We start from the raw sequence: 24,888 nt of genomic DNA, 5'->3' as shown, positions 1-24,888 counted from the left end.
GAAGATCTTATCTCTTGTCCGAGAAACTCGCTGGCATTAGCAGTGCCAGCAAGCAATCCTGGCCACCAGATGGAAACCTTTGATTCATCCATCAGCCAATTAATTCAATAGAAGGGAAAAAAAATTCAATCACACTAATATATATATATATCTATATATATATATATGAAACAAGAAACCAAGTATAGCATGTCTCAGCCATAGTTTATGAACTTCTGAGCCATAAAACTGCTTTATCGTCCCCAGGTGCGAGACTTTGGCCACCAGGCTTTGGATCAAACGCTCCGTTGGAAATGGTGCTCGGGGATTCCAAGAAAGAAAAGTTTTGGGGGGATTTCAACAGACAAAAGTTTTTAAGTTTTTGCTGCAGCTGAGTGTTGTCTGAACGCCAGTTGGTCCGCATCCAAAAGATTTTTGCAGGAAAAAGCTGTCTGAAGCCCCAGGAGATGGCTTCATGGAAGTTCGTTTCCCTTTTTCTGAATCTTTTTGCAATTTGTGGGTGCCTATGGTGATAGTTGTTTGCCTTGATTGGAGTTTGAAAGAAGTTTTTTTTTTGGTTTTTGATACCACTGGTTTGAATTCTCAAAAGCTTCCAAGTTTTGGTTTTGACTGATTCTGATTTCGTTTCTTAATGTTAGCTAGCAGACTAGTCACTAAAATGATACTGGATTTCACTTGGGTTTGTAGTTGCAATGGACAAGGAGCAATTTTGTTGCAAAATGGCTCAAATGTAGAATTATAATTTTTTTGCTTTGAAAGAAAGAAAACAGAAAACTCTGACTTTTATCAGTCTGTGTTCATCAAGGTCTGACTAGAATGCGATCTTATAGATAATTCTGAGAAGTGGGTCTAAAAATTTTCACATCGAAGTTTTAAGCCTCTTCTTTATGGTCCCTCCCCTGAGCTCGTCCACCTGAGTGTGTCGTCTTCTTCAATCCATCATGCCACTCTCTGAGGTCCATCAGACAAGAAAGGTCGATGCTAACCAATCCAAGATGACCAATTGCTCATCCGATCTGTCTTCTTTCATGTGAGTATGCTTGCTTCATATATTACCTTGTAAATAGTCAAGTTTTTTCATTTCCTTTTTATCGAATGAGTTTGTCTGGTTTCATTCTGTTGATGTATGTCCGATTTTGATCCATGGCTGTTGAATGAAGACCCGACGGTGAATTCGTCGAACTGCTGTGGGAGAACGGTCAGATCGTGATGCATGGCCAGTCCAACAGGCCTAGGAAGAGTTCCTTCCCCACTGCCACCGCCGCCACCTCCTCTCACACCGGTAGAGCTCAGGAGAAGGAGAGCAGAGATGTGGTTACCTCAAAGATTGGACAGATCGAAGCTGTGGATCCATTGGTAAATGATTTCCCTCCCACCGCGGCTTCAGGCGATGCAGGTGTGAATGCTCAAGATGACGATGATATGGTCCCCTGGATTAATTACTCGATCGAGGATTCTCTTCAAAATGATTATTGCTCGGAGCACATGCTGGAATTCCCAGGGATGAGCCTGAATTCTATGTCTTCTCATACCAACACCGCGATCGCTGATAGAAGCAATGGTTTCACTCAGACTGCAAAGAGTTCGCGGCGCAACGTGGAACAGGGACGCACTTCTGAAGAACTCGCGGGAGCCTCAGATTTTAGTAGGATTAAGAGCAGCCAGTTGTTTCAGGCGTCGCAGGAATGGCAGAGTTTGGCCCAAAGTATTAAGCCGAGGGCGACAGAGTTGAGTACCAGAGGAACCAGTAGTACCCACCATGGCCTGGCTGGGTGTTTGCTGAGCTCAAGGCCGCAAAAGCAAGATCGGGCTGGTTCTAGGTCGTCACAGTCAAGCAGCAGCATTGATTTGATGAACTTCTCTCATTTCTCGAGACCTGCTGCACTAGCCAAAGCCAACCTCCAGGGTCTTGATAGGTTGAGAAACAACGAGAAAGCCTCTACCACCACCAGTAGCAACCCAATGGAACCTACTGTTATTGATTCTATTAGTGGTTTAAAGAGTATCTTAGCAACTCCAGGGCTGGCTTCAGCTGCACCTGAAGTAGAGCAGAGATCATCTACAAGGCGTGATGGCAATGTGAATAACAATAATAGCATATTGCCTGGCTGCATTAATCGTCGGAGCTCAGATGTCGCAGTGGCAGCCATGCCATCAGGAAGGAATGAGACAGAAAAGGGTCCTGAAGCAGTTGCTGCATCTTCTTCTGTGTGCTCAGGCAACGGTGCTGGGGCAGCATCTAATGGTCCCAAACACACACCGAAAAGGAAAACGTATGAAGGAGAAGAATCCGGCAATCAGAGAGAAGTAAGTCGAAAGAATCACAGATGTGAACGACTAAGAAGTTGTATACTGAGTTCTTCTACTCGGATTATTGTGCTTAGAATCTGTTTAAATTTTTCATGTAGGATCATGAGGATGAGTCTATGGGCCTGAGGAAGTCTGCCACCGTGCGAGGCACAAGCACAAAGCGAAGCCGTGCTGCAGAAGTGCATAATTTGTCAGAAAGAGTGAGTTTGGATACAGATAACCCACTGGACTCAAATAATCCTTCTTAGTTTCGATTCATAACTTGAATGCAGAATAACTGATATCCGAACTAATGAGCAGAGGCGAAGGGATCGGATTAACGAGAAAATGCGTGCACTTCAAGAGCTCATACCCAACTGCAACAAGGTACAATTTTTGTCTGTTTAACTTTAGTAATGATGTTTTTTTTAATGCAGCAGTGAATTCTGAAAGAGGTTGCCTGATTTCAAATAAAATTCTTGCAAGGTGGACAAAGCTTCAATGCTTGACGAGGCCATTGATTATCTGAAATCTCTCCAGCTTCAAGTTCAGGTGAATATTTTGGCCTTTCCTCCCCTTAAAGGACCCTTCTTTTTGTTGCCTAGATTCTCAGTGTAATCCTTTCTCTTGAAAATTTCAGTTCTTGACACAGATCATGTCAATGGGAAGTGGGTCATGCATGCTTCCCTTGGTTCCACCGGCTGGTATTCAACACATGCACGTGCCTCCCATGGCACATTTATCACAAATGGGTGCAGGAATGGGAATGGGCATGAGATTGGGTTATAGTATGGGAATGCTGGACATGAATGGTTCTGCAAGCTGCCCTCTACTTCCAGTTCCTCCCATGCATGGACGACAGTTTCCTTTCCCCTCAATTCCGGGAACCCGGGGTTTGCATGGGATGCCCAGCTCTACCAGTCTTCCAATGTTTGGAATTCCAGGGCAGGGGCTTCCAGCATCCATGCCTCACATTCCACCAACTTGTTCTCTGTCAGGCCTTCCTGCCAGACCAAACTCGACGCCTGGATCAGCTGGGATGACTAATAATCCGTCACCAGCAACAGATACAGTTCCTTCATCAACTTCCAAGGATCAACATCAGCAAAGCCAAGACCTGGAAAAAATACAGAAACCAAGCACCGACGACTCGCAGATGAAGACTTCTACTCAGGTTAAATAACTTCTCCTGATCCACGTCCTGTTAGCATGATATCCTACTTTAGATAATCAAACAGAGACCGAGTTCTTCTGGGTATATCTGTTCATTTTTTCTGTATTCTGTTTGATGCTCTGTGTCTCAACATGCTGGTTTTTGAACCACCAAAAGAGTCATTCGAGAAGTCTGCCTTGGTGCAAATGAGCAATCAGACATGGCATGTTACAGGGAATGGAGTACAACCAAAAAAGGGGATTGCAGTCACCAGAACAACTAGTGAGTAGGACATACGACATACTTGGACAATGATTCATGCTGAAATTGGGTTGTACTCTGAGAGGACTAGTACTTATTGGGTTGCGTTCATTCCAGACACCGGCTCTGATTGAGATAGGTCTTGCACAATTTGCCAGAAGCCATCCACTTTGAGTGTTGGAGATCACTGGCAAAACTTTTGCCCTCTGTATATCGAGAGTAGCGGGATCCGTGCAGTTTGTGTAAATTGCAGAGAAGATGAGGTTTCAAAACAGAGTGTAGAAGAGAGGTGTGTCGTGCACCTCTGTAAGCGTTTCTATTCGTTAATGAAACAGTGGCTCCTTCTAGTTTGATTCTTGTTCAAGTTGGAAGATCTTTTACTTGGATACATTTGTTATGTTTCGGGCCTCCATTGAATGGTATCTCTTCGTGCTATAGTTAAAAGTATTGCCCAGCTATTTTCAGAGACTAGTTGTTAATGAAACAGTCGACATGATCAAAATGTTTTACTCTGAATCCACAAAAAGTTACCGTATAGTTCCAACTCATGCAAGCCAACAAATTCACAAATCATTCGCATAGTTCCCGTATGGAATAGCTTGCAATAGTGATTGATACATTGAGCCACAGCATGATTCATCCTCCTCTTCTAGTGTGGCTATTGGTTGGCATTAGATGATAAAACCAACATTGAAGCAGGACCAGTAGAGCTGACCCCAGACCCCAGATGGACAGGACAAACACTGTTTTTGATGTATGCATGCACGGTCTTCATCAAGTTTCTTTTTTTTTGGGGGGGGGGGGGGGTTTGCGGGAGTATTCAGAATGCTAATGGTGAGACTGCAGAAATCACTGAATGTTTCCATCTGAAAATGACTTTTCTTTCTTCTTCTTTTTTTTTTGGGGGGGGGGGGGGGGGGGGGGGGGGAGTATTCAGAATGCTAATGGTGAGACTGCAGAAATCACTGAATGTTTCCATCTGAAAATGACTTTTCTTTCTTCTTCTTTTTTTTTTTGATAAAGAAGGGAGGTGATAATGATCGAAAAATGTACGGTGGTCATTTGCATGGTTGAGTTTTAAAATGATAAAGACTATGATGATCGAAATCAGGCCAATTTCAGTCAGGCAAGCTTCGCCGAACCTTTTGAGATTTTCCACATCTATTATGTGTGAGGCGCCGATGTAAAAAAAGAAAAAAAAAAAAAAACCTTTTGTGGTGGGAGTAAGATAAAGGAATTAGTGTTACAAAACTCTTTCTCTTTACGTCAAAAAAAAATAACTTTTCTTTTCTAGGCAACTTTGTGGCTTGTCATAATTATCACATCGAAGTTGGTTTTTTTTGTTTTCTTAAAATGAAAAATAACTACCTAAATATACTCCACCTCATGGAGGCACCTCTGTTTTCTTCTTCTTCTTCTTTTTTTTTTTTTTTTTTTTGCCTCTTTCTCTTTCTATATTTCTCCATTTCTCCCATCCTTGCACATGCTTTTGTTTTTTTTTTTTCCGCTAGGATGCACATGCATTCTTTAATTCAATAAGCATCTTACTTCCCTTTCCCTCCTCTCCCCTCAAAAAAGCATCTAGTATGTGCATGCATCTCTGCAGAGAAGGTTGGAGTTCAGTCCAGTTTTGTCAGACAGTACTAGTCTTGTCGACCGTACTAGTCTTGTCATGAGACTGTTTCACGTTTAACTTTCTTCAATCATGCTTCTTGCCAAGCCGGTGTATTCTCACTCACGAACACTTAATAAAGGCTAACCGTACCTACTTCTGTCGGCATGTCTTCTTTGTCTTCTTTTCAAACACGGCTAAAACGCAAGTAATTTACCCTTGAAAATAGAGCCAAGAGTTTTGTGGGCCAGTTTTCTCCGGATGTGATGCAAGATTGGCAACTGGAAAGAAAATCTCCTCCATATTTTTTAAAACATACTAGGACATTGGTCAATCATATAAATAGAATCTTTTCGATATAAGATATAAAATAAAAATCATAAGAACAAGAAAGAAGCTCACATCAAGTTGCAAAGTTTAACATTTTATTTCTGATCAGGAGGCTGCACCGCCAATTTCATTTCCCAAGTGATCAGCAACCTTCTGGCTTCCTGAAGATCTAAAAGGCAGGCACAACTAGTGTAAGAAGAAAAAAAAAGGTCAGAGCCCTCAGATCGGTAGGCACTTCTGATGGTCTGCAACTATTCTCTTCTCATATATCCTTCAATATCTTAGGAGAGATTGGCATCCATCTAGGAACCTACTGCTAGCAGAGCTAGGGGGTAAAATCAAACATAATGGTCTGAATCATCTCAAGGAGTATTTTAAAGGCGAAACTGCCCGGAGTTAACAGAAGTTAGATAGCTCCTAATTATTCATTGGTTACAGAAATTTCCACATCTAATCATTCATTTTTTTTAGGCCATTACAACTCGAGCAAACTAACAATCGACTTGCAACACATTAAAACCAACAAATGGAGGATACCGAAGGTTCTGTCAAGAATTGTTTCCCCTTCTCCAGTATGATTTCGTAGAACCTTCAATAGTTTGAGTTAAATTTGGAGGCAAACCACTGTAACAGTCGGATGGAGTATACCCTTCTCTCACAATCAAGGCCAATAAGATCTAGGATATCTACCCTGGAGACAATCATCTTAAATGCCCATGTGATTGACAATAGCAATCATGCAAATGTCTCTATACCTCTATGGTAGTTGCCAGAGACAATCTAAAGAGAGGCGAGCATTTGAGAATCCAGAAGTTTGAATATCATAAATCATTCAGACAAACAAATTACCTAAATCAATCAGCATAGCAATGAATTTTGGCACTTAAGAAGTCTTGTGATTGTTTCAGTCTTGACTCTCGTGTCTTTAGCATGACTCTCTTGACAATCTAAAGAGAGGTGAGCATTTGAGAATCCAGAAGTTTGAATATCATAAATCATTCAGACAAACAAATTACCTAAATCAATCAGCATAGCAATGAATTTTGGCACTTAAGAAGTATTGTGATTGTTTCAATCTTGACTCTCGTGTCTTTAGCATGACATCTTTTGGTAACACAGGTTTTTGCCAGCGGCAGTATTAATACTAGATGTTTCTTAGTTTCATATGTTCTTCAATTCTCCAGAAAGGATTGGATGACATATCATGACTGCTTAACATCATGTATACATTAACCTGCACAGTGCTAATGATTTCTAGATCTTACAACTGAGGCAACAAATTGATCATCATACTGCATATTACTCTAATCAGCTTTAGCAGCATGAACTTTGTCTTCTCCCTGAAGTCATCCAGAAATAAGCTGGATCATGCTAAGCTGAAGAGTAACTGCTCATTGAATACTCCAGTCATGACTCAGGCTTGTGTACTAATATGAATTTCCTAATGAAAACTGTATAGGGTACTGCCCAATCTCTCTCTCTCTCTCTCCCTCCCTCTCTCTCTCCCTCTCTCAAAAGTCTCTACATAACTGGAGCTGTAAGAAGGAAACTTCAACGTATATGAATTAAAATAAAAAGAGAACACGTACAAATGTAGAATTTCAAAAGAAACTGGTGCAAAAAAGTTCCCTAAAAAATTTGTTTTTGTACCCAGAAAGACTTCTAAGACAAAAATTTTCGATGCTGCAGACATTCTTATGTATATTGATCGGTGTGATATATAAGCAAAATTATTCATTAAAAAGAATATGACTTTGCAACAACTTGGGACAGGAGATTCAATTCAGAGGGATCTTCAGGATAAGTAGGACCTGGATATAATGCTTGAGTCTCTATAAACAAATGAGTCGGATATGTCTCTACAAGCCTCCGTGGAGTCCTTGCACTGTACAAACAACAAATCCCATTTGCTACAATCACCATGCTCATCTAGATCAATCAGTTTTCACCATTGTTAGGTTTCATCATGGTTCCTCTCTTGATAAGACCAAAACTGTTTGCCACTGCACATGTTAAGCATCATGGTCGAAGCACTGCAGATCAAACCAAGAATGAGCAAGCAAGATGAAGCTTGTATGCTGTATCTGATTGAAAAGAAACAGAAACAGAAGATATCTGCTATAAGTGGCCCTTCCCTTAATCAACATAAGTGAAATCATCCTCTGCTAAATTATGACGGAAGCTCGTGTCAGGAACATAACCGTCTTCCCTCATCTCTAAAAGTAAAATGCCAATAATATCATCTATCTTATCAAATTCTGCATGCGATCCATCTCTAGCAAGAAATGAATGAATACAAGATCCAATCTGAATCCAGCTACTGCCCGGTTTCTTCAGAAAACCCCTCTCTTTTACCACTGTTCGTACATTCATTGCATCTGCCCATCTCCCAGCAGCTGCATATATATTAGACAGAAGAATATAGTACCCTGGATCTTCAGGCTTCCTCTCAAAAATCTGTTTACTAACAAGCTCAGCAAGGTCTAGTCTTTTATAAACTCTACAAGCTCCCAGAAGGCTTCCCAATACATCAATATTTGGTTTCACTGGCATCTTTCTGATAAACTCCCATGCCTCGTCCAGGTACCCAGATCTGCTGTAAAGGTCCACCATGCATGAGTAGTGCTCCATTTCTGGAAGAATACCATAGTCTTCTATCATGGAATTGTAGTAGTGCAAGCCTCTTCTGAGAAGACCGGCATGGCTGCAAGCTGAAAGCAGTGCTATAAATGTAACTTTATCTGGCTCAATTCTCACTTCCTCGATTTGGCTGAAGAAGGAAAATGCCTCAATCCCACGACCATGCATTCCAAATGCAGCGATTATAGTGTTATAAGTAACAATATCCCTTTCTGCCATCTGCTCAAAAACCTTCTTCCCAAGGTCTAGACACCCACACTTGCAGTACATATCTATCAGCGAATTATTCACAGAAATCATGGAATCCAGATTGGCTCTGGTCGCATAACCGTGCAGCTCCTTTCCTTGGTTGAGCATAGTGAAGTGATTGCACAGAGGAAGAAGAGTCACAATGGTCACAGAATTCAGACGTAATCCTGATTCTCGAATCCTTCGTAATGTTTGGAAGGCAGAATCCACATTTCCATTCATGGCATGTCCTGCTATCATTGAGTTCCCTATTGCGATATCCCTATCTGACATGATTTCAAAAATGAACTCCGCTTCTCCCATCGATCCACTTTGGCAATAAAGATCAACCAGTGCACTTGCAATAAATACATCAAACTCAAAACCATGTCTAATGGCATAGGCATGGATCTCTTTTCCTTGCTTGAGCAACTTCCTTTCTGAAAAACTAGGAAGACTACTTGCTATAGTGACTGCGCTGGGTCTTATACCTGACCCAATCATCTCGACGAACAATTCCACACTCTCACTATATTCACAGTTCTGGGTATACCCCGCAATTAAGCTACTCCAAGAGACTACGTCCTTGTATTCCATATATCGGAATAGATGATGAGCTAATCGAGTATATCCACATTTACAGTACATGTTCATCAAAGCATTTGAAACACAAAGATCATCACTAAATGCACTTCTGATAGCACAGCCATGCAGCCCCGTTCCCACATGCAGAGCTCCTAATCTACCACATGCTGGAAGAACAGTGGCTACGATCACTGAATCACTCTGTATCCCTTCCAACCTCATACTTCTAAACAGATTCAAGGCCTCCAACCAATCTCCGTGATGCATGGTCCCACAGATCATCGCTCCCCACGCGGCCACATCTCTTATCGGCATATTGTCAAATACTCTCCGGGCTTCTCTTAAGCTGCCACACTTCGCGAACATGTCTATGAGGGCGCACCGCACATAGAGATTGGATTTTGCATCGCAGTGAACGCCGTTGGATTCGATCGATTCCTGAACCTGTCTGCCCAGCTCGAGAGCCGATAATTCCGAACATGCTTTCAGAACGAGCGGGTATGTGAAGCTATCGGCCGGCAGGCCTTCTGTCGTCATCTTGTGATAAAATGCCAATGCCTCAGAGAACCGACCCGCACCGACGAAGCCTTTGAGGATCGAGTTCCAGGCAAAGGAGTTCCTTTTCGGCAGTTGGTGGAAGACAAGCAGGGCTTCATGAAAGCAGTTAAGGCTGACATAGATGGCGACAAGCTGCGAGCCTAACACGAGGCTGGGGTTCTGGTGGAGATAGCCATGAACTAGTATGAGGCCATGCAGCTTTCTAGCTTCATGCGGACTGGTAGTTGATCTCAGGTGAAGGAAGAGGGTACGGTGGGAGAAGTAAGAGGGTTTCGGCAGCTGGTGGGACGAATTCAGATGAGATTCCTGGTACTGGCTTGTGGGAGATGGACTTGGAGGGGGATTTGCGAGTGAATTCGAATGCGGCGAAAGGGGAAGTCTGGGTCTGGTTCTGGATGGTGCTGAGAACTTGGAAAGGCCAAGGCATGTTGCGATGGCTTCTCTCGGTTTCATGGCAGCAGCTTGGAATTACCATCGGGCACGGCCATTGACTCGCAATTTGTCAAAGGGTCAGCTTCACCTCACTTGCAAGGAACTGTTGAACATTTGGACCGAGAGAATCTTGCATCAGATATCAATAAGTCAACATGATTTGGAGATGCTCTGCAGCATTTCAAAACCGTGGAGGTCGCTCGCTGCTCTCAAAACAAATGTATTTTGTCTCTTCTTTCTGTAATGAAGCGGGTGGAGTGTTTAACTCCTTTCGCATGCTCAGAAAAAAAAAAGGTCAATATTTTGCTTTGGTGTTATATTATTTTTTTATTTTTTTATATAAAAAAATTTATCCATCCAAGATTTAATTACTAATTTAGAGAATATTTTGACAAGATGAGGGTTCTAAAGTGTGAGCCAACCACGGATGCCGGTGGGTTCCATAACAAAGTACATGAACAGAGCCGGCCATGTATTATTAAGTACAAACTATGTGATTGATTTTAAAGCTGGACCAAACTACGTGATTGATTTAAAAAATGGACTATATTATATGAATTTTGTCGCGGCTCTCATATCATATATATTTAAATTGTGTAGAACGAACTCAATCATAGCCATCATGCTATATATAAACAACCATGATTTCATATATATATATATATATAATCCATTTGCACCTTCATTATCCCCACTTTTAGGGCCGCTAGAGGCTGTGAGTATGATTATTATTGCAAATAGTGTTGGTCTATGTCTGTTTTGATCCTTGCAGCTACATAGATTTAAAAATCCTGAAAATACTAAATGTCAATGATGTGTACAAGGAATAAACCCTAACAATTAAAGGTGGTGGAGGGACCCGACCCAGAATAGTCTCCAGTTGGCAACAGTGAATATTCTTGGAATAACCCTGTATTGCAAGGCAGTCTCCATAGCAAGCTGCAACAACCAACATCCTAGCCTATAATCATCAGTGCTTAGGTCAGAAAAGAAAAGAAAACAAAAGGAGAGATAAAAAAACCGGGGTGGTCTCTTCCAGCAGGCTTGTCAAAATATCATTTCTGGATGCTGAACTTCCATGCAGGCACAGAGCTAAAACTATGACATAAGTTGGCAAATACAACTTCCCCAGAAAATTCTAAGCAGGCATCCAGATGATAGCATCATCCCATGTGATGTTTCTTTACAAGTAGGAGAAACCGGAAATCGTAAAAGTAAACTTTGTAATGCACCCTATTTTACAATCTCTGCATAACAATGTGTTCCCTACAAAGGCCTGCAAATGATTTGTTCTTCTGTCAAACATATTGCAGACAAAAAAGTTCATAAGCCCAGTTGGCACGAACTAAACAGCCTCAAGATTGAGTTTTGACAGAGTTTTGCTGAGGGAATCAACAGACTCTTGAGCCTTCACTTCCTCCGCACCTTTTATAACGGGTTCCACAACTTGAGGCTGAGGCATTTCGTCTGCAAGTTCCATTTCCAGCATCTTAAACTCTTCTTCGACATCTTCATCCTCAATATCCACAGATTGAAGTGGCATTGATTCTGCAAGAAATGCAAAGAATTAGTACCATATGAAAAACTAGAACAAGCAAAATAGCCAGATATACAGGCCCAATCCAAAGCCAGGGCTGACAAGCCTGTCACTATAACAATATATATAAGGAACGAAATATGATTCAAATTCATGTTTTTTCCGAACAAATTATATGATTTTTGTACAGGTGGCTCAAGCAGAGATGAAGCACGTTACCCAAGGCTTCATCAACTTGCTTTTGAGCTGCAACTTGCTCATCTAGCTCTTGAAGATGGAGATGAACTTGTTCCACGCTGATCCTGTGTTCCTTGATTGCTCGGGCACCTATTTGGATAGCCTCAGAAACCTGGCGAACAATGTTGACAGAAATTGAATTTATGAATCCAAGTTACAAACAAAGAGTAGTAGTCAAGAAGCATGACAGAAACTTCTCACACATTACATTACCTTCTTTGTGGATTCAGCATCTGCAATGACACCAAGAACTACTTCAACCCGTTCCAAAAGTGACGTACATTTAGCCCTGCTTTCTGATAATAACTTGGACTGTCGTAGATGCCTGTAAGCAGCTTGCTTGTTCCCTGCTTTAAAGGAAGCTAATGCCATTTTTCTTGAACTGCAGCAACAAGAATGTTTCATAAGGATACAACATTTTCAAAGGTTAAATTCTGAAGGATGTTCATTTCAGCACAAATACCACAATCATGAATAACCGAGTCTTCAAAGTTTTCATCATACTTTATTTTAACATAGTTTCCATATTCTGGAATGAATAGCTTGGGAAACCATGGAGCTTTGCCATCCATGACCAGAAAAGTTAAATATACAGCGTGAATAAGTTGTACCAAATACAACTGAATAAGAACTACTGTATATTCATTAGGTCGTGAATATGCAACTACATATTAACCATTTATTTGAAATATACCCAACTACTACTCAGTATACTATAATATCAACTATGACAAATATGCTCTAACTCTTAATGTTTATGCTATACAGTAGAGAGCTACAGACTGACATGTAAGGACAATACAATTACAACTATGGCATAAAATGGACCTCATACAGAAAAAGGATATGAAATTTGCACTCATATGCTATGTTCAACACTGAAAAGATTACTTCTTAAACTATTATTAGCTCTCCTAAACTATATGTATAAAGCAGTAGACATACAGCACACGTCAGGACAGTTGGTTTCCCAATTTCTGCCATTACACTGCCATGCCACTGTCAACAGGCATTCAGAAGATGCTAAGATGGTGAAACTTAGAATTGTAACTTTAGAATTATACCAGTTCCTGCACAAAATGCTCTAGCTTAGGAATTACTATCAAGTTCATAGGACAATTACATCTCCCAACGGCGATCGATCACATCAAGTTGTTGCTGCAACTTTTCTGTTGTCCAATTCAAGTGCAAAGTATCATAGTCAAGACTTGAGATGCTGGAAACAGACACTGGCACGAGAGAAAGTTTGACACCCTGAAGACAGCAACTGAACTAAGTACTTGTCCTGGCAAAAACTGTAAAGATTAACATAAAATGTAATAGAACTAAAGCTGACCACAAAACAAATGCATTGTCATCCAAAAAACATACAAAGATCAAAACAGTCTACCTCAATAAAATCTTCCTTTCTGATCGAGAGGTATCGTGCCTTCCCACATTCACACAGAAAACTTAAGATTGTCGCAGCTTCATCAGATCCCTTACAAATGCTCTGGAACTTTCCCATTGTAATAACACAAGCAGAAGTCCAATGGTTCTCATTTAAAATCCTAATAATCTCAGCAGCTCTTTCCTGCAATTTTATACGGACAGAATCTGCCAAATGAGTTGGCTAAAAGCCCAAGGAAGGAAAACTGTGAATATAAGATTTGGTATGCACCTGAAGTAATGGCCTTAAGATGAGAAAATCTTCAAAGTTATCTTGTAAAGCTGATGATCTGAAGACACCTATCATGTGTCCCACTCTCCTAAGCATCTGATATAGATGCCCACTTGTTGGATCAATTAGATCCCCTTTTAATAAGATATCACCATCGCTATGCATTTCATGCTGACAGAAGTAACAGAGAGATGAGAAACAAAGCAGAAAACTTCACATTGACGCTGAAGGCAGACATGAAGATCTCAAGTATTTATTACAAAGATTCTGGCCATAATTTACAAATCAACATTCATAAAAGCAAAACACTACTACTGGTACTACTTTATACGTATATAGAGATCACAATTTGCATGGAAGAATTTCTAGTTTAATTCTAAAAATAACCTGAGGATTAACCAACATGCCTCATCCATCTTCTTCGGGTTGACTTTAAATCCTTCATTACTATTCATTTTATCCAACAACTCTCTACCTAAGACCAATCCTCCACTTTCTTCATCTGATTGGTGGTGGCCATCCAGTGATCTTCAGCACACATATTAAATATATTTATTGGAGAAACTGTGTCCAGTTTGACCTGTAGACTGCAGAAGCAGCCAGTATCATTACAGATAGGATACCAAACTTGTTTACAATCAGAAAAAAAAAGAAAAAAGATGAAGACTTTCACATCAGAAAGCCAGAGAGCTATAAGCAGAAGGTGTTCAAAGATTCATGATTTTTCAGAAATTGTTCAAGCACACAGCCAGATGATTAAGAAAAGAAAGAAAGAAAGAAAAGAGAAGGAAAACTACTTCAGTTTTGCCTTGGAGGGTTTTGTAAAATGGGAAAAAATCCAATCATATAAAATACGTTTCTCATGAGGCTACGTTGTAGCCTAGGATTGGAGAAGATTGCAATCATCGAAATAGAAGTTGGTCTATATCTCATTTTCCTTTTTCAAAAAGGCCCTTCACTCAGCTGAATCTCAGATAGCCTCAAAACCTGATTGCCAAAATGTTGCAACAAGGAAAACTGCAACGGATCTAGCTTCAGATATGAAAAATGCTGCCTGATATTACAGGGTTTCATCACAGCTAAGGGTGGAAATAAAACTAGAGAAAAGAGAAGAAGATAGATTATGAAACTTTAAGAAAGTCTGGGAAAGAACAAAAAAATGAGAGAAGGTAGGAAACAAGGCCTGGCCCTCAAAATATTCCCAAAACAATATCTTATAACACCACCAAAAATAGCAAGGCTATTACTCCTTTTAAGAGGCTTCGTCGGCCATAAACAAATCATGCTTCTGCTAGGACTCTTTCGAAGGAAATAGTAAAATTACAGAACTGCCAACTAATGCTCTCGTAAATAAATAAACTAACTGGCCATGTAAATTCCCTAATTGAGCCCTTTTGGAACCCTATAATCAATCTATAAACTTTTTAAAATTTGGACACATAAAGCACGATTGCATGGATCACTACAGTTCTGAAATGTTTTAATTGCTTATACATATAAGCAAAACAGATTGAACATAATTTGGTTTGAACATAAACTCATATAGAGCATGAAGCCTTCAATAAGGGAACAATTTAAGCAGCTACATACTTTAGTTTGTATACGATACGATCAGTTACATATGTGCCCATGCTGAAACAAGCACACAGGTGCACCCACACACATGCAAGCAAACAGCTCATAATAAAGGAACAACATTAATAAATTTGTACTTGTAGCTTGCATACATGCATAACATCTGTGAGCATGCATACACATGCACATTTGCATGCCACAAACATGCTCACAACCACAAAAGCACATACACAAAGAGATATGAGAAAAGATAAACTATATTGAATTTAAACTCAAAACAAATTAAAATGATGTATTATAACTAAAAGTAAGTATGATGCAAGAAGAAGCTCACCAAAACCCTATCCATGCACAAGGGGGTCAGACCTCCACGAGCAAACCAAACATTCTTGACCTATCGAAACATAAATAGAATATTTTTGAGAAAACATGAATAAAAAGTTAAGGAATGATAAAGACTTATATATGCAACGCATAAATTTTTAATTTTCACATTTTCTTTTTCATGTTTGCAACATCAATAGGATCAGAAGCAACCACCAAGATGATGAAAACCGGGAACTAGCCCCAACTTAATAGGTCCATGGTTAGACTTCCCATAGCGGTCCTAGCATTTACTTAAGAAGTAGACAGGGCCCAATTTCTCATACATGCTTAGTGTGTATAACTTTCATCTATTACCCTGCCCAGTTCAGTGGGCTGTTGGCCTGCCAAGCTGTTGCTCGCTGCTCCTGCCGCCTGCTTGGTAGGCGGAGCAACTGTTATCCTTATTGTTCTCTCTGTTTGGGGCCCCCTCCTATTGCTCTAATCATCAGCTATGATAGCTCCAGCTCGCACCCACTATGCAAGGCCAGAGTGAGCTCAGCGGGCAGCCCCCGACATTAGGGGGTCTTTTGGCAAGGATCACAACCATATCTCATACTTTTATCTAGGAGATGTGTGGCTCATCATTTTTTAAGAAATGGTGAAATCTTAAATCTCATATTGTTAAGAAAAATCATCATGCAGAATGATTTGTTCATAAAACTTCATCTGCTCCCAATCCTCTCGACATGGTGCATGCAATATGAACCGAAAGGCAAAAGTAGTTAAAGCAAAAAGAAAACACAATCAAATTGATAATTTTGATAAAGCAATCTCACTAAATGAATGTAAAACCTAATAAACATGTATTATTATGTAATTGGGAGTATAACACAAACATTGAAAAGAGGGAAAAAAATTTCCATGTATCACATGACCATGATTTCAAATTCTAGGCAATAGGCACTGTTTGGCGGACATATGCACAATGCATTCATGCAATATCAATGATGCATGTTGTTACAGTGACATTTTGTTTGCCAATTATGCATGTTTTTCAGTAATCTAGTTTTGTTGGCATGTAGAAGATACTCCAACATAAGTCATCACAGTGGTAAAATACAGTAGTTAATGAAGCAATTGAAGATCTAAAAACAACAACTCAATAAATTTCTCCACTAGTATATCACCAGAAGATAGAGTTGGCCATTTAAATTTGAATTTGGCATTATTAAGGATCAAATTTTTGCAGTCTACCAAGCTGCATCCAAAGCCACTGCCAAATAATAAATCCTCTATCACAAGAATGAAACTGCATGGCTGGAGTCACATCTCACATTGAAAAACCAATAGTAAGTTCTTTAGTTATGATTCTAACAGCAGTCACAGAACCGATTTCCTCTTACCCACAATCAATCAACAAAAATGTAGAGCATAGCTGCTACAATAGCAGCCGAGATATTAAAAAACAAATTGCTTGTTAAAACCCCAAAACCCCTTTTGTTAAAACGCTACTTTTGAAATCAATCTTCTCGCAGAAAGCAACATCCCAAATAATTCCAAAACCCCAAAACCCATAATCAGAAAAACCTCTAAAGAAGTAGAACCACAAATGCATCAATTGTAACCATAAAAATCAAAACTACCACGTCTGAGATGACTGGAAATTAAACTCATCTCCTTGCGGAGGAGAACAGATCAAGAACTACGTAATTCCCAATAATTACCTATAAAACCAACGTAATAATGCCGAGTTGGATCGAAATCAACTCCTCGTACATAACTGGACTACATTTTAAGCAAAATTGTGATTAAAGTTATCAATTTGTAAACAGAATACCGATACAAACCCCAAAATGAAAAAAGATTTGAGTAATTCGTAAAGCACTGACCTCGGAGGATCGGACGACGCAGAGGCCGAGGGTACGAGCGACCTTGAGGATGAGATCCCTCCAGAAAAGGAAGCGGTGCTCCCAATCCGACCGCTGGCCGCTGAAGGCCTTGAAGCGCGCAGCCGACGCCACCTCGTCGTCCCAATCCGGCACTTCTCTCCTCACCGCTTCCTCCACCGCCGCCGACGAAGGAGAGGAAGGAGGAGGAGCCAAACTGCTCATTGTGATCAACCCGGAGAAAACTAGGAATTCTGATCACAGGAAATGTATTTCGAGAGAGAGAAGGAGGCTTGGAGAATGAGTGTTTCCACTAAACCAATTGACGCCATCAAAAATTAGTGCAATGTTTTGGTGGGTCACACCGATTTCAGCAATACAAAGGTTTGATTCAAGATTGAACTCAAGCATTCTAATCTCTCAATCACAGCTACCCATTTTAAAACCAAAGGGCCTCGGGTTAGAGCAATCAAGGGGTTAGATTAGGACCTGACTCGACCTAAAACCTGAGTTGACCCGACCTGACCCAAGAACAACCCGATCTCCAAACTCTTGCTAGGAGAAAAGAAAGAAGCCATCGTGTTCTGGTCCGCTCCTCGACACCGCTCTCTTCCTTATTCTCCGAGCTAGGAGGATCATTTGACCTGCCATGGACCACTTAGACGATATTTGGCAACAAGATCTGTTTTACATCCAAAACTCAATCATGAAATGAAACTCAACAAGCTATAACTTCTATTTTGAGAAGAATTTGGTAAGCTTATTATACAAGTCAAGAACTAGCTTCCAATGAAGTCTAAGAATTTTTATAATATTTTTTTGTTTTTGAAAAATCTAGCCCTTACTAGAAGAGGAATCTATTTCTAAAAAGAGCATAATTTTGCACATAAGGTTGAAGGAAAAAAGTTTTACCCTGCTTTCTAACTAATTTCTCTTTTAAGTAGAAGAGAAATTTATCACAATCATGAAATAATGGACCTAACTAGTATAAATTTAAGGCATTACAAATTTATCTATCTTTAATAAAAGTAAACGGCTTAGAATGCTACTTTTAAAAAATATCTTACGTATTTATTATTTTGATAGCTCTATGTTGAGTTGGTTGAAGGAAATTTTTGACCGATCAAGTTCGTTTAAAGCTTTGGTTCTCAAATATATAAGGCATTAGTTTATGGTCTAAACTTGTGAGAAGTGCAAGCAAATAGGAGAATTATTACCGATACTCGAAGAATGTTAAAGGGCAAAAGCAAGTGTGGTGATTGCTTCTATCCTATCGGATAATGATATGAAGGGGTACCTACACAACTGAAGGAGAACATTGTCTAACTCACCAATTTTATACCTTGGTTAGCAATACCTCCAACTCAAGCAGTAGCTACTCCTATTGCAGGTTATCTTCTTTTTCTATTTTTTAATATTTAGTATATATCACTTTCTCTTTTCCGCTCTTTGTCTTACATCTTTTATTCAGTATTTGTTAGTGAATTCGGGTTAGGAGTTCCTAGGTCTCTCATCAAAAAAGAAAGGGGGTTGGGGGTTGGGGGTTGGGGGTCGTATAGATTAAAGTGATAATGGATGATTGGCTTTGTTTCATAAACCTTAGTTGATAGAAGGATTTTGATGTTGGGATTCGATGAGCGAATTTTTTTTTTTTTTATTTGGATGTGAAAGATATGAGCTCTTGATCTAATGCAATATTTTGTGTGGTGATTTTTGAATGGCAAAGGAAGATGTTTAAGGAAAATGTGTTGGAGGATTCTAGATCGGTTAGAGAGGTACGTCTCCCCATCTTGGGGCAAGTGATTCAAGAATGCAAAGTATATTTGATTATGCATAGGATACAAAAGCCAAAAGCCAATTTGGTGGAGTGCATTTCCACCTTATTAGAGGTGTTATCTAATGTGGAGATGAGCATGCATGTTAGATTCTTGTGGCTTCCTTGCTAGCACCCCTTTAGGTGGCATTTAGTGATCCAAATAGGATCACCAAGGTGATCTCAAATCACTAGGATTCCTTATTCCGAGGTAATCTAATCTCCGATGATTTAAGCTCAACGTGTTTGGTATGCTAATTCAAATAACTAAAGATCCCTAAATATCTAAGAGAAATATATTTGGTATTACATAAGAATCCAAGATCATTGACCATATGATACCAAAACTATCTCTGAAATATTTTATAGATATATATTTATTAATCATATAAAAATATATGGTAATAAATTATTATTATATTTATTATCATATTAATTATTAATATATTTCATAAAAATATGTTTATTAGTTTTATAAATTATTAATCCTATATAATTAATATTTTTATTTATAATTGTAATATATTATTGTTTTAATACTCATATTTATTTTGATTAGGAAAATAAACAAATAGAAGTAATATATTAAATATTTTTATAATATAAATATAAAGTAGAAGGATAGGATTGACGATATATTATAATATTATATATCATAAATATTATACATATGATATTAATATAATACATATAATATTGATATAATATATTAATGGTATATTGATACACCAACTTTTCTCACTGGACTGAGAGGTATTTTTGGCCTTAAATTTTAGCCCAAGATTATTGCCTTAGGTTGATCTTGGATACCGACCTCAAGGATGGGTTTTTCATCACCGTATTGGATGGTGATTTGAAAAGTGGGGGTGATCTGGGCTACCACATAGGATTTACCCTGGTGTATCCAAATACGGTGATCTCATCACCTCGACTCGAATCACCTTTGATCTTGAAGTAATCACCCTCTACCAAAATGCCCTCTTAATGAGTTACCTAAAGCGGGAACAAAAGCTGATTTGGATGAAGAAGCAAAACACAGATTTTGAAGCAAATGTAGCACCTTAAGTAGAGGTTTTTCAAAACAAGAAATGGCTTTTAACTACCAGATTTTAGGCTTCTAACTTCATTTTTTTCCCCATCCTCCAGTGTAGATGGGTTATTTTGGATTATTATTGGGTGCTTTCATGGTGGTACTGATCACAAGGCTTTGGAGCGTGCCGGTATATCTCACATGGAGGCCATATATCATAACAAAAAGATTCAGGAAGCAAGGGATAAGGGGCCCTACCTACAAATTCTGGTCCGGGTCAGCTAAGGAGATCAGAAGCATGAAGGAGGCTATGAGAGACCAAGTCTTGGACATCCACTCCCATGATTTCATTCCAAGAGTCATGCCCCACCATCGCAGATGGATGTCAAAATATGGTTTGTCTCTACTCATCGTTCCTTCTCTACATTCTAGATGCGGTTGGCAGGGCCGGCCTGAGCCTTAGGCGACCGCCTGCCGGTTGGCGCAATGCTTCGGTGCATAGCTTCTCAGAATTTGCACTCAGAAAGACGAGTGGTTCATTTGACTTTACGCCACTCAGAATTTTTTAAGCTCAAGCTCGCAACCCACGTTCACAAAACATCAGTCTAACCCGACGCATGAGTGAGTTGGGTTGATCGGGTTTAGGCTCGGTCTGATCAAAGTTGCAGACTCTAGGTGGCTCTACAGGAGTTGCAACCTAACTGAAAAAATGAAAGAAAACTCAGTTGTCATTAAAAATATGTATCCATGATAACTCAATGCACATGCTTCCTATAGGGTTAAACAAACGTTTCGTGCTCCAAAAATTCATCACCCAAACATTATGAGAAAGAAAATGATTTTAGTACATCAGCCATATAATCCTAATTCAAAGGTAGAGGTAGAGCAAAAGTTCAAAGCCCAAGTAGCAAAAACATATTTTAAGTTATAAACTATAAATAGAATCATACACACCACATGATCAACCAAAAGAATTCTATACATACAGGCAAAAATATCACAAGGCAAGTACAAGCATACATACTGAAAGAAAACAACAACAATACAAAGAGATATTCCACTTTATATCTTCGCAGGCATAAAGTAAAGACCGTGACCTTCTGTGAATCCTTCCCTGCACGCGACTTGGTTGCTGAAGTAGAAATCCTCCTGAATTGACATCTTATCTTCTATATACAAGTGCACTTCTTATATTGCAGTGTCTTCTGCAGAAACATTGGCACAGGCAGGATGCTAACACATGCAAGGATGAGCTTTATAGCATGAAAAAAACAAATATATTAGATTCTTACGTTAAGACCCAATCTGCATCTACACCTACTTTCCACTCTATTTTTCTTTTAACTCATCTTTTCCTTTAGATGACATGTTCTTTGAACTGGGTGATTTCCCAACTATTGCCTTCCTCACTTTAACAATTGACCGCTTCACCTTTGATATTATGTTATTTGACTGGCGTTGAGATGTCTTAGCTATAACCTTCTGTTCAGAAGCCTCTACATCTGTGTTTGTATCACCACCTTCTTTGGTGGGTTCAACTAAACTTTGATCATCAGCCTTCACAGTCTCTTCTTTCTTGTCTCCTGAACCTTCAGTCTTAATAGTCTCTATAGCTTCTGCTGGCTTCAATTCTGACATGGCCTCCTTAGAGTCACCTTCTAGTTCTCTAACTGGTGCTTTAACATTGCCTTCCCCTCCAACCGCATCAAGGTCCCTGGAGGTCTCTACGAAAGTTGCACCGTCACCTACAAAACTTTCATCTTTCTTCTCCTTGATCACCTCGACATCTCCTAAAGCCCCAGAGGCTTCAACGACTTCAGCAGCATCATATGTTTTGGTTTTCTCACTTATAGTTGGCTTTTTGAACTCCATTGTCTTTTCTGGCTTCTCTTCTTCAACATGAACTTCTCTCTTCCCAACCTGTTCAGCAACTTCAGTAGCCGAGGTTGTATGAATAGCCTCAACCTTAATTGCGGCAGAACCACTTTCTTCCTTCATAAATTCCTCTTTACCTGCATCAGCATCGGGATCAAAATCTTTCTTTTCTATTACATCAGGAACTAAAGCTCCTACTTGTTCTTTAAGCTCGCTAACTTCCACACTGGGGGTTATAATGGCATCAGGTGTAGACTCGAACACAGTAAATGTTGTTGAAGGTCCCACTGGTGTAGAACTTGGTGCAGCAGAAGCTACTGGAGATTCTTCCTTGCTTTCAATTTCTTCAATTGCAGTTTCTTCAACTGTTGGCTCTTTTGTTGCTTCAGTTTTTTTTTCTTGCATTTTAGACGCCTCTGTATCCTCTGCTGGTTTTTCTACTGCCTCAGTTGAAGGCTTAGGAGTATCAGCTGCATTAACTTGGCTCTCTACTTCAACTTCAACTGATGGTGTTACAGTAGACTTATCATCTTCTTCTTCTGTTTTTACTTGTTCAACCACAGTGTCATTTTCCTTATCTTCTGTTTTTTTTTCTGATTCAGTTATAGATGCTTCAACATTTTGTGAACCCTCCGCTTTGATCTTTTCTCCCTCATGTGTTTCTTCAACATTCTTGGATTGAGAAACATTCACTTCATGAACATTTTTTATATCATCATCTGCTTTCATCTCATCAACATGCTGCAAAAATTTTAAGCCTGTTAGCAATCAAGCAAACCTTACACACACACACACACACACCCAAAGAGAGAGAACATCAGGTCCACAATTATCAACCCAATTCATATTATAATCTCTTCATAGTAAATTAGTAAAGTTTGCTTTTAAAAAACTATTAAACTTAATTAATAAAAAATAATAAATTTGACCAACAGCTGTTAGCTCAACTGGTGGGTACACATCTCAAAGTTGAGTGCTGGCAAAATAACCATGGTAATTTTAGAACATAAGTGGTAATAAATCATTATTATGAGCGGCAGAACTTTAAAAAGAAGTTCAAAGAAAGAAAAGAAGTTCATAACCAAATACTAAGAAATTAAGAAATTAGTACAGAAAGGCAACAGAGCTAGATTAACTTCGTAAGTACAAAGAATAGATGCATTTGATATGAACTGAAGTTGAATCTTGGGAAAGAGGGCCTTTCACAATACCCTTCTTCATGCCAATAAAAATAACTATTCCTTTTGTTTCAGATTCTTCTTTCCTTTGTTCCAAACTCTGAGCTGTATTGGATGCATGTTTTGTTATCTGCTGCTTGTTCCTTAGTTCCCAAGGGAAATTGGTCTTATTTGTTTCACTTACCTTAAAACAAAACAGGGTCAATCTGCCAACTCTTTTTACCCAAAAATAAATATTCCAATCTAATCAGGTTAGACATGCGAAATATCTTTTTCATGATTCACTAGCCTATCTACTATCAAGAAGCAAAGACAAGTTGCTATCACCCAACAAAAAAGGAATAAGAAAGGTAAAGTGTAAGAAGAAAAAAAGGATCAGAGCTTGCACTTTAAAAGTTAGCATAATGAAAAACTCCATAGGGTCGCTAGATTTATCAGATATTGTTGCCAGGGTCAAAGGATTAAAAAAAAAAAAAACAAGAGACACGTTTATCTAGAGTAATCCTACTTCATGACTGAGAATATTAGAGGCTTGAGTCCATCCTATAACACAACATCAGCCTGCTGGCTACTCCTCTGATTAGCAATAACAAGCGGGGAAATTTTGAAGCCAACCAAAGAGAATCACGCCCCAGATCATTATCAAGTGAAAAATTATTAGTCTTTTCCAACTTTCTTAGGCTAAACTCATGTATTTCAGCGATTCGTGACTACGAGATTCCACATCACATTTGCATAGATTGATAAGAGTAAGAAATATGCAGGTAAGTAAACAAGGAGCCCATTAGAAGCAAGACAAATAAAAGAGATATATTTATTTATGCATTTTGGCAATCTGAAGTAGGTGATGGACAGTTTTCCTTTACATGACCAATCAATGCTAGAATTAGAAGAAAGAAAAAGAAAAGGGAACAACAGGTTAACTTCTGCACATACCTCTTCATCTCTTTCATCCCTTACCGGAGCCTCAGATTCCATGGATTCAAGAATAGCTGAGCCTCTTTTTCGACTAAGGAAAACAGAGGGGGCGGGGGGAGATAAGAGGAAAGAACAGAGCCAGTTCCAATGATGCAAGGGCCAACAATCTCAACAAGGAAGCATACAGAAGCATGAGCTGGCATGAATGGATACCCATGAAAGCTGATGGCCTAATACTACAAAAGCTAGTGAGAATATGAGACAACAGCGTATGAAAAATTTCAGTCATCTGTGATTGATTAGCTTTTTGTTTTGCAACAAAAAAATAGAGATCATGGGATGATTAGCCCACCTGCATTTTCCATTGTGTCCCTGTGCATGCGTGTGGTGGCGTGACATGATTGGCCATCTGCTGGTGCTGGAGATATGGGTGGTGGGATTTTTTTAAGGTCCATTAGGGTTGCTTTCAGCTGTGCTTCATCAGAGGCTCCAACCTTTAGCAAAACCTGAGAGAACTTTCGCTTTTCATGGTCCCCCCAATGTTGCAGGATGCTTTCCAGATTTCCAACTCTTCTGTCAGCATTTTGGGGATAAGTAACAAAATCAAGTCGGTTGGAATCGGCTTGTGATGACCATTTGGTGGAAGGTGTAGTTACAGAGGAAGTGCAGGGTTTTAATCGAACAAACTAAAATTTTGCTTGGCTGGAATTGTCTTCGATCCGCTGCTTCTAGCAAATTTTCTTATGAGTTAAAAACCCATGTATCTGGAGTCGGACGGCGTCATT

At 39.4% G+C, this 24,888-nt stretch overlaps 3 protein-coding genes and 1 pseudogene across 6 annotated transcripts; 1 reads left to right on the top strand and 3 right to left on the bottom strand.

The window, feature by feature from the left end:
- The first annotated feature begins 162 nt into the window (after positions 1 to 162).
- Positions 163 to 4,060, top strand: LOC103714720 (transcription factor PHYTOCHROME INTERACTING FACTOR-LIKE 15-like). Of its 2 annotated transcripts, none has more exons than XM_026807526.4 (7): positions 163 to 1,030; positions 1,161 to 2,307; positions 2,409 to 2,510; positions 2,611 to 2,676; positions 2,776 to 2,841; positions 2,930 to 3,463; positions 3,677 to 4,060. In XM_026807526.4, exons 1-7 carry the CDS (start codon positions 942 to 944, stop codon positions 3,755 to 3,757), a joined length of 2,085 nt encoding a protein of 694 aa, XP_026663327.1. In that variant the 5' UTR covers positions 163 to 941; the 3' UTR covers positions 3,758 to 4,060. The 2 variants fall into 2 exon arrangements, with proteins under 2 accessions (XP_026663327.1, XP_026663328.1); XM_026807527.4 differs by having other exon boundaries at positions 164 to 1,030; positions 2,942 to 3,463.
- A 3,285-nt stretch (positions 4,061 to 7,345) lies between these two features.
- LOC103714740 (pentatricopeptide repeat-containing protein At3g16610 pseudogene) lies at positions 7,346 to 10,364 on the bottom strand (annotated as a pseudogene). The gene has a single exon (XR_015974843.1). The product of XR_015974843.1 is annotated as a pentatricopeptide repeat-containing protein At3g16610 pseudogene (transcript).
- Positions 10,365 to 11,121: 757 nt separating this feature from the next.
- On the bottom strand, positions 11,122 to 17,759 carry LOC103714719 (SNF7 family protein). 2 transcript variants are annotated; one of them, XM_008802090.5, is made up of 8 exons: positions 17,293 to 17,759; positions 15,432 to 15,491; positions 13,523 to 13,693; positions 13,253 to 13,435; positions 12,986 to 13,116; positions 12,076 to 12,244; positions 11,845 to 11,974; positions 11,122 to 11,636 (listed from the first exon to the last, which is right to left on the bottom strand). In XM_008802090.5, the coding sequence occupies exons 1-8, from the start codon at positions 17,512 to 17,514 to the stop codon at positions 11,434 to 11,436; spliced, it is 1,269 nt and encodes a 422-aa protein (XP_008800312.1). In that variant the 5' UTR covers positions 17,515 to 17,759; the 3' UTR covers positions 11,122 to 11,433. The 2 variants fall into 2 exon arrangements, with proteins under 2 accessions (XP_008800312.1, XP_088570931.1); XM_088714805.1 differs by lacking the exon at positions 17,293 to 17,759 and adding an exon at positions 17,128 to 17,189.
- Positions 17,760 to 21,020: 3,261 nt separating this feature from the next.
- Positions 21,021 to 24,395, bottom strand: LOC113463223 (uncharacterized). Its single transcript, XM_089928615.1, has 2 exons — positions 24,122 to 24,395; positions 21,021 to 22,748 (listed from the first exon to the last, which is right to left on the bottom strand). The coding sequence occupies exons 1-2, from the start codon at positions 24,161 to 24,163 to the stop codon at positions 21,462 to 21,464; spliced, it is 1,329 nt and encodes a 442-aa protein (XP_089784741.1). The 5' UTR covers positions 24,164 to 24,395; the 3' UTR covers positions 21,021 to 21,461.
- Positions 24,396 to 24,888: the final 493 nt, after the last annotated feature.

Source organism: Phoenix dactylifera, chromosome 2, assembly GCF_051530095.1.
Source record: "Phoenix dactylifera cultivar Ajwa chromosome 2, Ajwa_hap1_PhDact_Kaust_v1.1, whole genome shotgun sequence".
In the NCBI taxonomy this organism is placed as follows: Eukaryota; Viridiplantae; Streptophyta; class Magnoliopsida; order Arecales; family Arecaceae; genus Phoenix; species Phoenix dactylifera.
The sequence above is the reverse complement of the archived record's forward strand: the minus strand, read 5'-3'. Positions and strand labels throughout refer to the sequence as shown.